The sequence below is a fragment of the Perognathus longimembris genome, chromosome 10 (genome assembly GCF_023159225.1).
Source record: "Perognathus longimembris pacificus isolate PPM17 chromosome 10, ASM2315922v1, whole genome shotgun sequence".
Classification (NCBI taxonomy): domain Eukaryota; kingdom Metazoa; phylum Chordata; class Mammalia; order Rodentia; family Heteromyidae; genus Perognathus; species Perognathus longimembris.
Window position 1 is genome coordinate 25,620,070 of NC_063170.1, and position 13,759 is coordinate 25,633,828.

The 13,759-nt window shown below is 47.8% G+C and overlaps 1 protein-coding gene across 4 annotated transcripts in view; it reads right to left on the reverse strand.

The window, feature by feature from the left end:
- Nod2 (nucleotide binding oligomerization domain containing 2) overlaps positions 1–13,759 on the reverse strand; it is a 36,987-nt gene that overhangs the window by 5,415 nt on the left and 17,813 nt on the right. For 2 of the 4 annotated variants that reach the window (XM_048355628.1, XM_048355625.1), the window contains 7 exons: positions 8,853–8,936; positions 8,549–8,632; positions 6,063–6,146; positions 4,534–4,617; positions 3,948–4,031; positions 1,037–1,120; positions 301–639 (listed from right to left, as the gene is read on the reverse strand). In XM_048355628.1, coding sequence (XP_048211585.1) covers positions 480–639; positions 1,037–1,120; positions 3,948–4,031; positions 4,534–4,617; positions 6,063–6,146; positions 8,549–8,632; positions 8,853–8,936 — 664 coding nt within the window. In that variant the 3' untranslated portion in view covers positions 301–479. Of the gene's footprint in view, positions 1–300; positions 640–1,025; positions 1,121–3,947; positions 4,032–4,533; positions 4,618–6,062; positions 6,147–8,548; positions 8,633–8,852; positions 8,937–13,759 lie in introns of those variants that run through there. The other 2 variants (XM_048355626.1, XM_048355627.1) reach the window with 2 other exon arrangements.

Genomic DNA, 13,759 nt, shown 5'->3' on the forward strand with positions numbered 1-13,759 from the left:
TTGTCACCTGTCCCCTTAGAATGTGGTGAATAGGGGCTGTTCTGTCCTTTTCATCACTCTACCTTTGTTGCTCAAACAGTGCTAGGCACAGAGATAGGCCACATGAGCCTTTTGTGTGTGTGCCAGTCCTGGGGCTTGAACTCAGGGCCTGGGCACTGTTCCTGAGTGTTTTGCTCAAGGTTAGCACCCTATAACACTTGAACCACAGCTCCACTTCTGGCTTTTGGTGGTTATTTGCAGATCAGAGTCTTATAGACTTTCCTGCCTGGACTTGCTTTGAACCACAATCCAGATCTCAGCTTCCTGGGTAGCTAGGATTACAGGTGTGAGCCACCAGAGCCCAACAAGAGAGATTTCTTATATGGATACATCAGTGGTTTGTAAATGAATGAATGAATGTCAGTGAAGGATGCACTTGTAAATACAGGCAAGTTAGCACATCTGCAGAGCACATGCTGATGGGCCAGGAGCCTCCTTCCTTAGCAGTGGTGGCCCTGGAACAGGAAGAGGCACCCTGCCTGCCACACAGTGGGTGCAGTTGGCAACCTGCCCATCCCTGTTCCTTCGGCTGGCTCTTCCAACACTGAGTTGCATGCTGGCAGACTTCCCACACTTTGTCTGAAGGCTTTGTGACAGGAGCTGGACAGGAATGGTCGATGTGGGCTGAAACTTCCCCAGTGACCACCAGGCCTGCAGGAGAATTTTCTCCACAGAGCCCCCTGCACCATGGAGGTCAGGCACTTGGAGATACAGGTGTATTGTTTGGGTGGTAACCAGATGTGTGTGAAGCCCACACAGGAAGCCTCATCTGTGCTTATTGACTCAATGCCACCTCCACTGGTGACCTTCCTTTCCCCACGATAGTGGCCCCACACTTCCTGGGGCCACCTCCCATACTGACTGCCAAATGTGGTGTAGCCCTCCCCTCCCAGACCAACACGCATTGCTTTTCTCCTTATCCGGGCTGAGACGCTGCCCTGAGCTCTGCTTTGCAACCCTGCTCCCAAGACCCAGCTCCTGCTTACAGAGTCCTTACTTCAGGACTCTCAAACTCGAATTTCTCTTCAGTCCTTCGGCGAGCAAATGCACTCCTTCATCCCCGATGTGGTTCTCCTCCAGACTGAAGAACAAAGAGAAAATCCAGCTGATCTGATAACACTTACAGCAGAAGAGGATGTCAGCAACAGTTTCCTTATGTGCCCCACCCCAACCCCATTTCGAAAATCCAAGCTTTCAGATAAAGTATCATTCTCAGTTCCAGGACATCTGTGCAAGGAATTCATTCCAAAGCACTACTACATAAAAGACCTGTCATCCCCAGTTATCCAATACCCTTGCTTTTGTTTTTCATATTAATGGAACACTTACTTCATTTCAGACAGCCATGTGCTGGATGGCAAACAAAACAAAACAAAACAAAGAAAACCACCTACATTTCCCTCTCCACTGCAGCTAGGGTTAGCCACGTGAAATTGATACATGGGAATTTTTTAAAGGACAAGAGCCAGCTGACATATACCATTAGCCCTTCTCAGACATACAGAGTAGATCCCAGAATACAGAAGTAGTTGTTATAGGCAGAGCAGCCATCTTGTGATAATGAAGCAATCTGCCATGAGGAGAATCGAGGCCCCTGCTAGTCTTTTGTAGACACCATAACAGCTCCACACTGCTGAAGCCTAGTGCAATGTTAAATTAGAGTAAATTTGGTTAGATGCTGCTTCCACATGCTCCTATGCAGCAAGCTACAATCTAATTTAATACCTAAACAAACTGCAACCTAACTAAGCTTATATTCTGGTAACAAGTAACTAAGTCTCAGCCAATCACAGGCTGCCAACTCTTCACATCATACCCAAATAAGGCAAATGAGCAGCTGTAACCAATCAGACTGTTTCTGAATATCGATTCCTTTTCCTGTTTGTCAATGTTGAGTTGAAGTAAACCCCATTTTTGAGGCAGTAGCCATTTTGTTGACTGTTTAAACTATGAGTAACCCAGGCCACCAATTATCCCGGCTAGCAGAACAAGCTTGCTTATTAGGGCCCAGCTTCCCCAGTGACCACCAGGCTTGCAGGAGAATTTTCTCCACAGAGCCCCCTGTACCAGGAAACTCCCTGCTTAACTCTAACTGCCTGGGAATGCTTAACTCTAACCGCCACGGAATGTCTCCAGCCCTGAGCCAATCAGATTTGTACCTATATCCTAATCTTGCTTGAACACCTGATTGCTGTAACTTTGTGGTTTTTTGCCTTTATAAGCCCTGTGAAATTTCAGCTCAGGGCCTTCCTCCTAACCTCCACTGCATCAGAGTATAGGACGAGGCCCGAGCTGCAGCCCGCCTGAATAAAGCCTTGCTTTTGCATTTCAGAACGTCTGGCTCTCGGTGGTCTTCTTGGTGGTCGTCTCGCGACTTGGGCATAACAGTCAATACCACCTGCCCACATTGCTATGTGGGGCTCTCTGAGCCCATCCCTGCTCTGAGTGCTGCCCAATTCATAAGAGTTCTTTGGTCAAATAAATGCTGCTAATTTTAATTTGTCATAAGTTTTAATTTGAATAGTAACCATAAGTGATACACTCATGGTAAGATGCCACTCTTTAAAAACAACAACAATCCAATGAGGACATAATCAATGACAATTCAGCATCAGTGACCCCTGCCAACAGCCACTGCCTAGCTATAGTATCTGCTCTGTAGCGATGCTTATGCGTTAGTGTTTCTCTGCTTCCTAGAAATACCAAGCAGTCGGCATTTTCTCTCCCTGATATATCTAGAATCTGCAAGATGTCCCTGCAATTGAAGACTCTACAAGCAGCATCTAAAAGAGGGTAAGTCCAGGATCTACTTCAAGTCAACAATAGAAGCACACATCAAGGGTCATCTTGCAGGGCCCCGTGCTCCATTCACTTTTCAAGGTGACTTTGGTTTAATACTCAGAGGTCTTAGGTACTCAAAATCACTTTGAAATATCAAAATGTCCTTACTAGTAGTAGCCAGAGGACTAGGAGAGATTGTTTTCATAGCATCAGCAACTGTAGCAATAAGCTTGCCACAGTTATAATTTAACACTTAAGGAGAACTGACACACATGCCAGGCTATATTAAGTCCTTCACAAGCATTACCTTACCTAACTCTTACAAATGTCTTTTTATAGTTAGAAACAGTCTTATTTTACAGGTGAGAAACCTGAAATTCAGAAATTGATATTTAACTTACCTAAGATCACAGCTTGTATAATTCCCAAGTCTGTGGCCTTCACCATTATATCATATTCAGGCAGTAAATAAACCAGCAAACCAACAAATATAATTACATTAACCCTAGGATTTATAGGTTTCATACTACAAAAGACAAAATCAGTTGGGCTGAGACTGTGGCTTAGCAGTAGATTGCTTGCCTAGCATGCATGAAGCCCTGGGTTCAATTCCTCAGCACCACATAAAGTGAAAAGGCCAGAAGTGGCACTGTGGCTCAAGAGGTAGAATGCTAGCCTTGAGCAAAAGAAAGTCAGGGACAGTGCTCAGGCCCTGAATTCCAAGCCCCCAAGACTGGCCAAAACAAAACAAAACAAAAGACAAAATTACTCAACCTTCCACCTTCCTCTTATGTATATAGCTGCTCCCATTGATGACGTTTAAGGTCAGGCAATTAACAAAGGCTTGGACCCAGGCATTAGTAGCTCACTCTTGTAATCCTATCTATTCAGGAGGCTGAAAGCTGATGATCGGTTCTGAATCAGCCCAAGCAGACAAATCTGTGAGTGAGACTCTTATCTCCTATTAACCAGCAAAAAGCTGAAAGTGGAGGTAGGGTTCAAGGGGTAGAGAGCCAGCCTTGAGCAGAAAATGCCACTGCAAGAGCAGAAGGCCCTGAATTCCAACTCCGGTACCAGCTGTTTCCTGCCCCCCTCCCCCCCAGGGCAGAGGAATCTCACAAACTTACCAAAGCTCTTCTAACGCCATGTTCTTCTCCAACATGAGTGCTAAGGCTTGGGCACCCACACTGCCAATGTTGTTCCCCACCAGGCTGGACATAATCATGGAACAAAAACATGTTAGAGCAGGGAGGGACCTTGAAGTTGGAGATAATTTTACCAATGACAGGCAAAATGAAAGGCACACTGAACAACACCCTCCTAGTCTGCTCTATTTCAGATACTACTAATAGATGACAGTGCTTTTTAAGACCAGGAGCGGTTTTAGAATCCTTCCCAGCATGGCACATTGGGCCACCAATAGTAATGGATTGGAATTAATCCTTAAGGTAAAAAGTGACTGTTAAAGCTCAAGATTCTCAATTTGCAGACAGAGAATCGAGACCCTAATAGGGGAGGAGTCACTCCTAAAGTCACTCAGACAGTCTCAAGTTCCCTGACTCTAAATTCAATGGTCTTTCTCACCGTACTACCTAATACACCAGAGAGGGTGTTAGAAACGAAGTTCAATAACCCCCAAAATATTCCCCACATCCCTCCTTCCCTCCTCTCCTGGACCTTCCTGTAGCAATTCACTAAAAACCTGTAGCTTACCTAAGCCATGTCAGACTCCGGTGATCTGTTAAGGCTTCAGCCAGGGCTTGGGCACCTTTGTCACCCACACTGTTGCCCCAGAACCTGAAAAGGTCAATAGAGGCCACAAAGAATGTATATGAGCACCAACTGTATGTTCTATATGCTACACCCCAGTGTTGAGGACTGGGCAATCCATTTCAGAGAATTCTGATCGGGCACTGGGATCCCAGCACAGTGGTTCTGTTGCCATCCTTGGTGTGGGATGGCCAGACTTCACTCAGACTTTTTAGCTTTAATCTACAGACTTACTAATGGGGTCCCATCTACCCCATACCCTCAAAGACTGGAAACCCATTCCCAATAGCAATTCACATGACTGTGACCGTTTCCCCCTGACATGTACCAGGTTTTCTTCCTGGTAGCTCCATGTTTGTAATTACCTAGGGATCACACAGGACAAGGCTAACTCTTCTCTCCCAAGCTAGCTCCCTATCTTTTATGGATTCTTAAAATACCCAGTTCTTCATGGTGTCCAGCTCCTCCACATTCTGGGTCCTCCTCTCTGACCCACTGTAGTTTGGACATATCCCTTTTGTAAAGGTAGAGCTCCCAATCCAGCTGCTTATGAATGACAGCTGAATGAGATGCTCACTGTACTTCTTTGCCTCCTCAGGTAAATACTTCTTGAGCTCTGGCTGCGTGTAAACATTGCTCTATGCTCTATGGATGAGACACTGTAATTGCAAAAATGAAATAGGAATAGTTTGTTCTAAGCAGGGAGACATTAAATAAATAATCAAGGGCATCCAAGTGGTGGGATACTATGCAGCTCTTCCTCATAAAATGAGGGCACAAGGGTGGCTCTTGAATGCAGACTGAAGAAAGGCAAAGTTCTGCCACAAGACAGTCCTATTCCTGGTTCATGCTGAGCTGGTGGGCAACCTCCCTGCCACGGAAGTGGAAGTGAGCTAACCACCTGAGCCTTAGGGTTTTCTCCTTAGTCTTGGATTCTGAAACTCCCACTTCTTGTCAGATGTGAGTAGCTCACATAGGACAGGGAAGGGACTGCTGGGGTTGGCATGGGTGAAAACTAAGGGGACAGACAGAGACAGTTCCCCTCTGCAGCCCTGCTGGATGTGGGACCCCCTCCTATTGCTCAGCTTGGACTCTCTCCCTTCCCCGGCAGGACTTATCAGGGCCCAACAGTGGGCAGTCACTCTGAAGGATCTAGAACAGCCCCTCCCATCCCAAATCCTTTCTCATCTTTTTCCTTATCCTTTGTTAGGCCAAGTGTTCTGGCTCGATTACAGATAACTGCAGTCTGGTGAGGTTCTTCGGAAATACAGAGTGATTCTAAGCCACAGCCGGGTCCTCAGCCCCAAGGACTAGAGGGCTTCAGATCCCCAGGGCAAGGCCCACGCTGCCCCTACCCTGCCAAGCTGAACTTCCTGTTTATCAAGCAAAGACACCAGCTTCACTCACTCTCTACCCACCTGATCCTTCTTCAAACTGCCTCCCAGGCCCCTGGGCCCTGAACCCCAGCCTACCCCAGGAACTGCAGGGAGGTGTTGTCTTTGAGGCCCTGGGCCAGCACCTGGGCTCCTGTAGCTGTGATGTGGTTATTGCCAAGCCTGGAAGGAAGATAAAGCAGGGTGAGAGAGCACAGCCAGAGGCAAGGGCTGGACGGGACAGAGCCTTGGGTTGAGAACCCTCTCCCACCATAGGGCTACTGTGTACCCCTTAGTTGTGCTTACAGACAGCTCCCACCACTTCAACGTTATAGTCCACTGGCAAAGTGGGAGTGGCTTGTTTTGCAAAGCACCAGTCTGGACAGGACCTATAGTAGGGAGCTATCCTGGGAGGTTGGTGTCTGGAAGGGACGCAGATGACTTAAGATTTCCTCTTAACCTCTTTCCCCTTAACCTCAGCCATCCTCAGTCTACACCCCAGAATGCACTGCATGAACTTCCCAGATCCAGTGTCACCGCAGGAGCATTTTACTTCTGCTAGGAGCTGGGGAGTTGGGGAGCAATCTCAGCAAGAGAAGGAGGCCTCTGGGGACAACCAAACCCAGCCACCTCTGTGAGTTCAGAGAAGTGTTGTTTGTGTTCCAGAAACAGGGCTTGAACCCAGGGCCTGGGTGCTGTCTCTTAGCTTTGGCACTCAAGACTGGTGCTCTACCGCTTGAGCTACAACTCCACTTCCAGGTTTTTGTTTTGTTTGTTTTGTTTGCTGGTTAATTGGAGAGTCACATGGACTTTCCTGCCAGGGCTGGCTTCAAATACAGATCCTCAGCTCTCAGCCTCCTGAGTAGCTAGGATTACAGGTGTGAGCCATGGTGCCTGTGAAGGGCTTTAAGCCTCTCTGATTCACAGCAACCATATAGGGCACATATCATTATTATCCCTTTTGAGAAGGTGTGTGGCACCATGGAAATGCACCTGAAACGCTTCTAACCAGTTTCCTGGAGGTGGCCACAAGCATGGCATGCTGGGCTCTGGAAATTAACATTAAGGTCTTGCAGCAAGGCTTGCTTTCCACAAGCTGCCCCCAGCAGCAGACAGCCCTAATCAAGACTCATGGGAGTCCTACTGGGTAAACAGGACTTGAGGGTGCCCCAATGGCCTTGCAAATTCTCCGAGCTGCACCAAAGCCTAGCGTGCTTCCTCCCTGCTGCTCATTCCTTCCCCGTATCGCTCCTCCACTCAGGGTCTGATGCCCTGCTTACTCCAGCCCCCTTCCCTTGTTTCCTCGCACAGGCATTTCCCTAATACATTTGTTGCACGTCCAATCCTTTGCGGACTAAAACAGAGATAACAAGCTGTGAGCTTATATAATTTACCCATGATCCTTCAGTCCCTGAGCGGACTATATAAAGAACAGCCTCGACTGCACCAGCTCCTCATGCATGTTAACTCAATTCATCAAATTCATCACCACAACAACCCATGAGACGGCTATAATTATGATCCTCATTTTATAGAGAGACTCTCAGGCAGAGACACTCAGCTGATCCAAGGTCCAAAAGCTCATGAGTATTCAAATCACAGGGATTTCTAGCCTCCAAACCCTCACAGTGGGCATCCTTGCTCCAAACCCATTGCTCCCAAGTCAGACCAGGTACTGGCCACAAACCTGGGCCTCCAATTCTGAATCCACCACCCTTATGATACCCATAGCTCTCCCTGGTTGGATAGGCCAGGTGAGCCTGGGGGAGCAAGTGGTAGTGGCAGAACAGACTCTGATTCTCAGGGCACCTTGGCCTGGGTCTCCGTAGCCTTGGATGAGCCTGAGATATATAGCCAAGTTAAAAATGACAGCTCCCCCAACCCAGCCCAGCTGCTGTCTTCAGTTACTGCATCACATAGCTCTGGGAGACATGGGGTTGGGGTGGAGGGGAGAGGTAGGAAAGGAGATGGAAGTAGAAGAAGGGAGAGCAGAGGAGAAAGGTGAGGGAAGGGGATGAGAGGGGAGATGGGAGAAGAGATGGAAGAAAGGAAAGCAGAGGAGGGAAAATGTGAGGGGAGGGGAAGAAAGAGGAGGAGAGAGGAGGATAGGAGAGGGAGAGGAGGTGGGAGGGGGACTAGCTGGGAAGGCATTTGAGGGCATCTGGTAGGAGAGAGACTCCAGTGAGACCAGGAGGCTCTGGAAGAGAGCAGCAGACTTCTGGAATTGAAGCGCAACCCTTGCCTACTCAGAGTGGTCAAAGGAGCTTGGGGGGACATCCGAGCAATTGAATGCCACAGCTGTGGTGGTAAGGGACTACCAGGCCTCCCTTAGCAGGACATACTCAGTGTACCATCAGTAACCCAGAGAGCCTGACACTCATCGAGCCTGACACAGGAAGAAAAAGGCCTGGAAACTCCTCTTTGCCTTGGGGCTAATGTTCCAGCAGGCAGGAAATCCTAATTCTCAGGAAATCTTCAAAGCTAGGGAGTCCTATGTGCAGTAAAGGATCCCAAGCCACGTGAGGCAGGCCTCAGTGGAGATCAGATGATTCTGGTCATGGGGACTGGGGGAACCCAGAGCTCACCTCAATGCCAAGAAGTCCTGTTTACATGCAAGGAGCCTGGCCAGGGAATCCGCACAGCCGTCAGTCAACTTGTTGTTGAACAGACTGTTAAATTTCAGAGGAGAGGGGACATGGTGACAAGGCATGTGGCCAGGAAGTGATGATACCCAGGGGTGCCCATTCTCTCCTCCCAGGAGCCACCCTACCCACCCTAGATAGACAACACTGCAGCCCAGTTCATCACCCACTCAGCTGGCCCAGCAACACAGCAAAAAACAAGACTCAAGGACACGGGATCCAGTGTCCACAGCACAGGCCCACTTACGCTAACTTCTGTAGCTGCTCACAGTGAAGAGCATGTTCGATGAGCTTGCAGATGCCTCTGTCTGAGATATTGTTATCTCGCAAACTAAAAACATAAATAAATGAACATACAAATAAATCAGACAGCATAAAGTCAATTAAAAGTAGAGTGTCAACCTCTCTGCTTCTGGGAATGACCACGGGTCAGAACACCCCTGAAAGTTGGGAGCCCATCAGTATCTCTGAGCTAGGAACTTGATCATGTAGGGGACAGTCCAAAGACTGGGGACCTAGAACTCTGATTGAAGAATACTGGATCACATTTCAGGCCCAGTTCCCATCTCTGCTAAAGGCAATGACCATCACAGCAATCCCCCAAAGGGTCCAAAGGCAGAAAGGGTATGGCTTGTGGGAGAGGTACAGCCAGAACCAGGCAGGCCACCACTGGGACATCTGTCATCACCATTTTCTAGCAAGCAGTAGATGGTAGACCAGTTGGACAAGTGACCAAACCTTGGGAATATGCATGGAGCTGTGTGTGGTTAGTCAAGCCCTACTGGCCTTCCTGTCACTGCTGAGGGCAACATCCTGCAGAGCAATCCCTTCCAGCAAGCCTCTAGGAGGCACCATTTCCAAATCTTACCTGGTCATCAGGTCATCTGAAAGCCCCTAAAATATACATGTTCCTAGACCTTTTCCCAGGACTGGTGATTTCATACCTGTAGACACACCCAGAAACAGGGATCTGTATATTTTAACTGCATGCACATGACTCTTTATCTTCAGTCACTTTGGAGGCTCTAAGTGGTCATCCATCAGCTGACCATTGGTGGGCCATTTACTGTGTGCTGGTCTCTCCCTTCACAAGAAGGAATGATGGCACTGCTATCTCACTGGGCTGTGCACAGAGCCCTTGGAGCACTTAGCATACGATCAGAGTACCCATGGACACTCAAAAGCACGGTGAGTTCCTAGCACTGACCCGGGTACTTCCCAATAGCAACATCACATAATCCTTACCACAGCCCATGTAGGAGGTGCTACTATAATGTGAAGAAACTGAGGCAGAGACAGGTGGAGTAACTTTGCTGAAGTGCCTCAGCACGAATAGGGTTGAGCCTAAGTAGTATGGCTGCAATCCCAGCCTTAACCAAAGCACCATGCAGTCACCATGTCACCTCTCATGGGCCCTGGGGATCCGTGGTTTGCAGGTTGCAGGTGTGTGATCTGTTTGTGGGTCATAAAACCAATTTTGAAAGTCCTGAGAAGCATTTTAAAAACTGAAATAGAAGACAGAAAAAGAGAGTAGAGCATATCCAAATTAATTAGGAAAGTCATTCACTAAGCTTTGTTTCAATCCCACACACCATGTGTCTGGTTCTCTAACTTGCTCTCTCTCTCACTGTAAGTGACAGTGAAAACTTTGAAACCTATCACCCTAAAGGCAGAGAGCCAGGTCTAAAGAAACCTGCATAGGGCACTTTGCATTTGTAGTTTTATAGAGGCTGAGGATTTGGGTTGGCATGGAAACACACAGAGTGGGAGCAATGTAGCCTAGCACTGTGAGGGCGGGGTAAGTCCCCCTTCCTCCTTCCTCTTTCAATCTTTGTATGTCTGCTGCCTGTTCCTCTCTCTCTCTCTCTCTCTCTCTCTCTCTCTCTCTCTCTCTCTCTCTCTCTCTCTCTCTCACACACACACACACACACAAAATACCCACATAGCAATCCTATGATTGTGAATAAAACAAGGAGCAGTAGAACTCAATCAAGGACAAATTGCTGTGTTAGTCAGCTTTTGCTACTGTAACAAAATACCAAAGATAATTAATTTGTAAAAAGAAAAGGTTCGTTTTGGAGAGTCCAGTCCACGGTCCATAGATCCAATTGCTTTTGGGCCTGTGCGGAGGCACACATCACAGTGGGAGTGTTTGAAAAACAGCCTACATCCTAAGGCCAGGATGAAAAGGATTCCATGAGATGGATCCCATGATTCCTTTCAAGGGCACACCTGCAATGACTTAAAGACCTACTACAAGGGCCTACTCCCAATGGTGCCATCCTGGAGATCGAGTCTTTATCACATGGACCTTAAGGGGATGCTATCCAAATCATAGAAGTGTGAATGGAAAAACCAAGCTGATTCTTTTACAATAGTTGTTCTCACAGTGAGACCACCTGAGTCACAAGTGACACTGTCAGCCTCACCCATTAAATCTACTGGACAGGAATCCCTGAGAGAAGTCCCCGAATCTGCATTTCCACAGAATCTTTGCACACTTCAGTCTGAGTATCAGGCTGGAAACAAGATAGCCTCTCTCTCTGAGAACAGAGAGAGAAATCCAGCTACCTGTAGCCCCTTTGCATACTATGGGATGACAAGAACATCCCTGATTGAGGAGAAGGGATCCCGTCAAGAATGCCAGGGGTGCCTGACCTCTTGGGACTCAAGGATTCCTCTGAGAACTGGTCTGATCCTGGCTATTCAGAAAGCTGAGATCTGCAGGTTGCTATTCAAAGTTAGCTGTGGCCAAAAAGTCCACAATACATACTGTATTTACTATTAACCAGTAAAAAAAAAAAAAAAAGCTGGACTGCAGGTATGGCTTAAGTGGTAGTATGCCAGCCCCAAACAAGAAAACCTAGTGAGAACTAAAGCCCTGAGTTCAAGCCCCCATACTGGTGCACGTGTGTGTGTGTGTGTGTGTGTGTGTGTGTGCACCACACACACACAAAGACTAAGGGCCCACTGCAAAGAAAACACACATTCAATTTCCATCAGAATAGCCTCCTTCCTTCCCAAGGGAATGAACTACTCTACTGGCCTCCATCTTCTGTTTGTCTGTCCAGATCTACCCTTTTCCCACACTGTCCCTCTCTACACGCTTCCCCCTCTCCAATCTTGCTCTCTCTCCTGGGCTTTGATCCTAGGAAGTTGCTGCCTGTTTCCCTTCCAAAACGACAGCAAGCAGCCTGCTCCCTCCCCATGAGGTTCAGCTAACTTCAGGCTCTTTGAGGCAGCCAGCGCCTGAAGGGAGAGAAATAACCAGGCTTTCTTCCCCTCAACCCCACCATTCAAAGCTTCAGGAGCTAAGATGGTCCTCTCTAGGCTTCCACGCAACTAGTAAGTAGTCCCACCCCCACCCCATTCCTCAGACCACTTCTACCTGGCAGGAACCCCAGGACCCTGGACCCTTCCTAACTCTGTATCCTTCCTAACTCATGGCCTCATCTGTGTGGGCAGTCCCTTTGGTGGACTCTCCCCACTTTAAGGGTCATATATTTCCTTCAAGACCCCAATGTGAATATTCAAATTTCTATTATATACTAACTGTATATATGAACAGCACTTTGGCAGCATACTGTGTCATAAACTTATGACATCAATGTTAGAGTTAACAAAGGTCACTGTACCATTTCAGGTAGATATGCCTGTTTCATGCTGCTTGGCCACAGAGAAGATCTACCATCTAATACATTCAAGCCTTTTCCTTTGCTCAAGGTCAATCAAAGTTATTTGGAAGTAGCCCAAAAGCCTCAGGATGCTATGAATGGATATGTACACACATGTGCGTGTGTCTGTGCACCTGCCAGTCCTGGGGCTTGAACTCAGAGCCTAGGCACTGTCCCTGAGCTTTTGTGCTCAAGGCTAGTGCTTTACCACTTAAGCCACAGCTCTACTTCCAGCTTTTTGGTGGTTAAGTGGAGGTAAGTGTATCACAGACTTTCTTGCCTAGGCTGACTTTGAATCATGATTGTCAGATCTCAGCTTTCTGAGTAGCTAGGATTACCAGATGCCCTCAGCATCTGGCAGCTGTGAATAGATTTTAACTGTCCTCCCCAATTTCCCCTTTCTAACAGGTCTAGTTAGACAGCAGGACATCCCCTTCTAGAGTCTAGAAAGGAAGTTGGGGGGGGGGGGTTGATGCTCATCACCAAACATGGGCATATCCTCTGTCCTCACTTGCCCCCATGTGGGGAAACGTGGGGAAAGGCCCACATCTTCAAGGACACATGATTCAAAGAGCAAACCCTCTCATTTCCAGCCTCAGGGCAGAAAGCAGCATGGGTAATGGCAAAAGGGAGAGATTCCCCAACCACTTTCTGTCTCTCAAGTCCTAAAATCCCCATTGGGTTGAAATATTTGTGTGGGGGGGTGGGGGGGGGAGTCATGCTGGAACTCAGAATCTGGGTGCTGTCCCTGAGCTCTTTTGCTGAAGACTAGCGCTCTACTATTTGAGCCACAGCTCCACTTCCAGTTCTTTAGTGGTTAATTGGAGATAAGAGTCTTATGGGGACTTTTCTGCAGAGGCTGGCTTTGAACCAAGATCCTCAGATCTCAGCCTCCTGAGTAGCTAGGATTACAGGCGTAAGCCAGTGGCGCCTGGCTCTGGTTGGGATTTTAAAGGCTGATGGGGCACAAGTCATCTCTGATGTGCTGTGCCACACAGACTTAACCCCAGACCTTGAGATTTTCCCAGAGCTGCTGAAGTGCATCCACAGCTAGCTTCCCTGAGAGGACCAGGCCTGTCAGGACCAGAAAGAGAGGGGTTTTTTAACCCAAACTTGAGCCAGGCAATTTGGCTCATGCTTGTAATCCCAGGTACTCAAGAGACTGAGATACAAAAGTCAAGGTTCAAAGCTAGCCTGGGCAGAAAAGTCTGTGAGACTCCTATTTCCAATAAATTACTCCAAAAAAGCCAGAAGTGGCACTGTGGCTCAAGTGGTAGAGTGTTAGCCTTGAGCAAAAGAAGCTCATGGACAGCACCCAGGCCCTGAGTTCAAGCCCTAGGACCTGCAGAAAAATAAAAGTAAATTTAAAAATAAACAACCCACACTTGCCACTTCCTGTGTGACTCCAGACAAGTTATTTCACTTCTCTGAGCCTCAAATCAAGGATAAAAGGGCTAATAACATCCCTGCTGACAGCCCA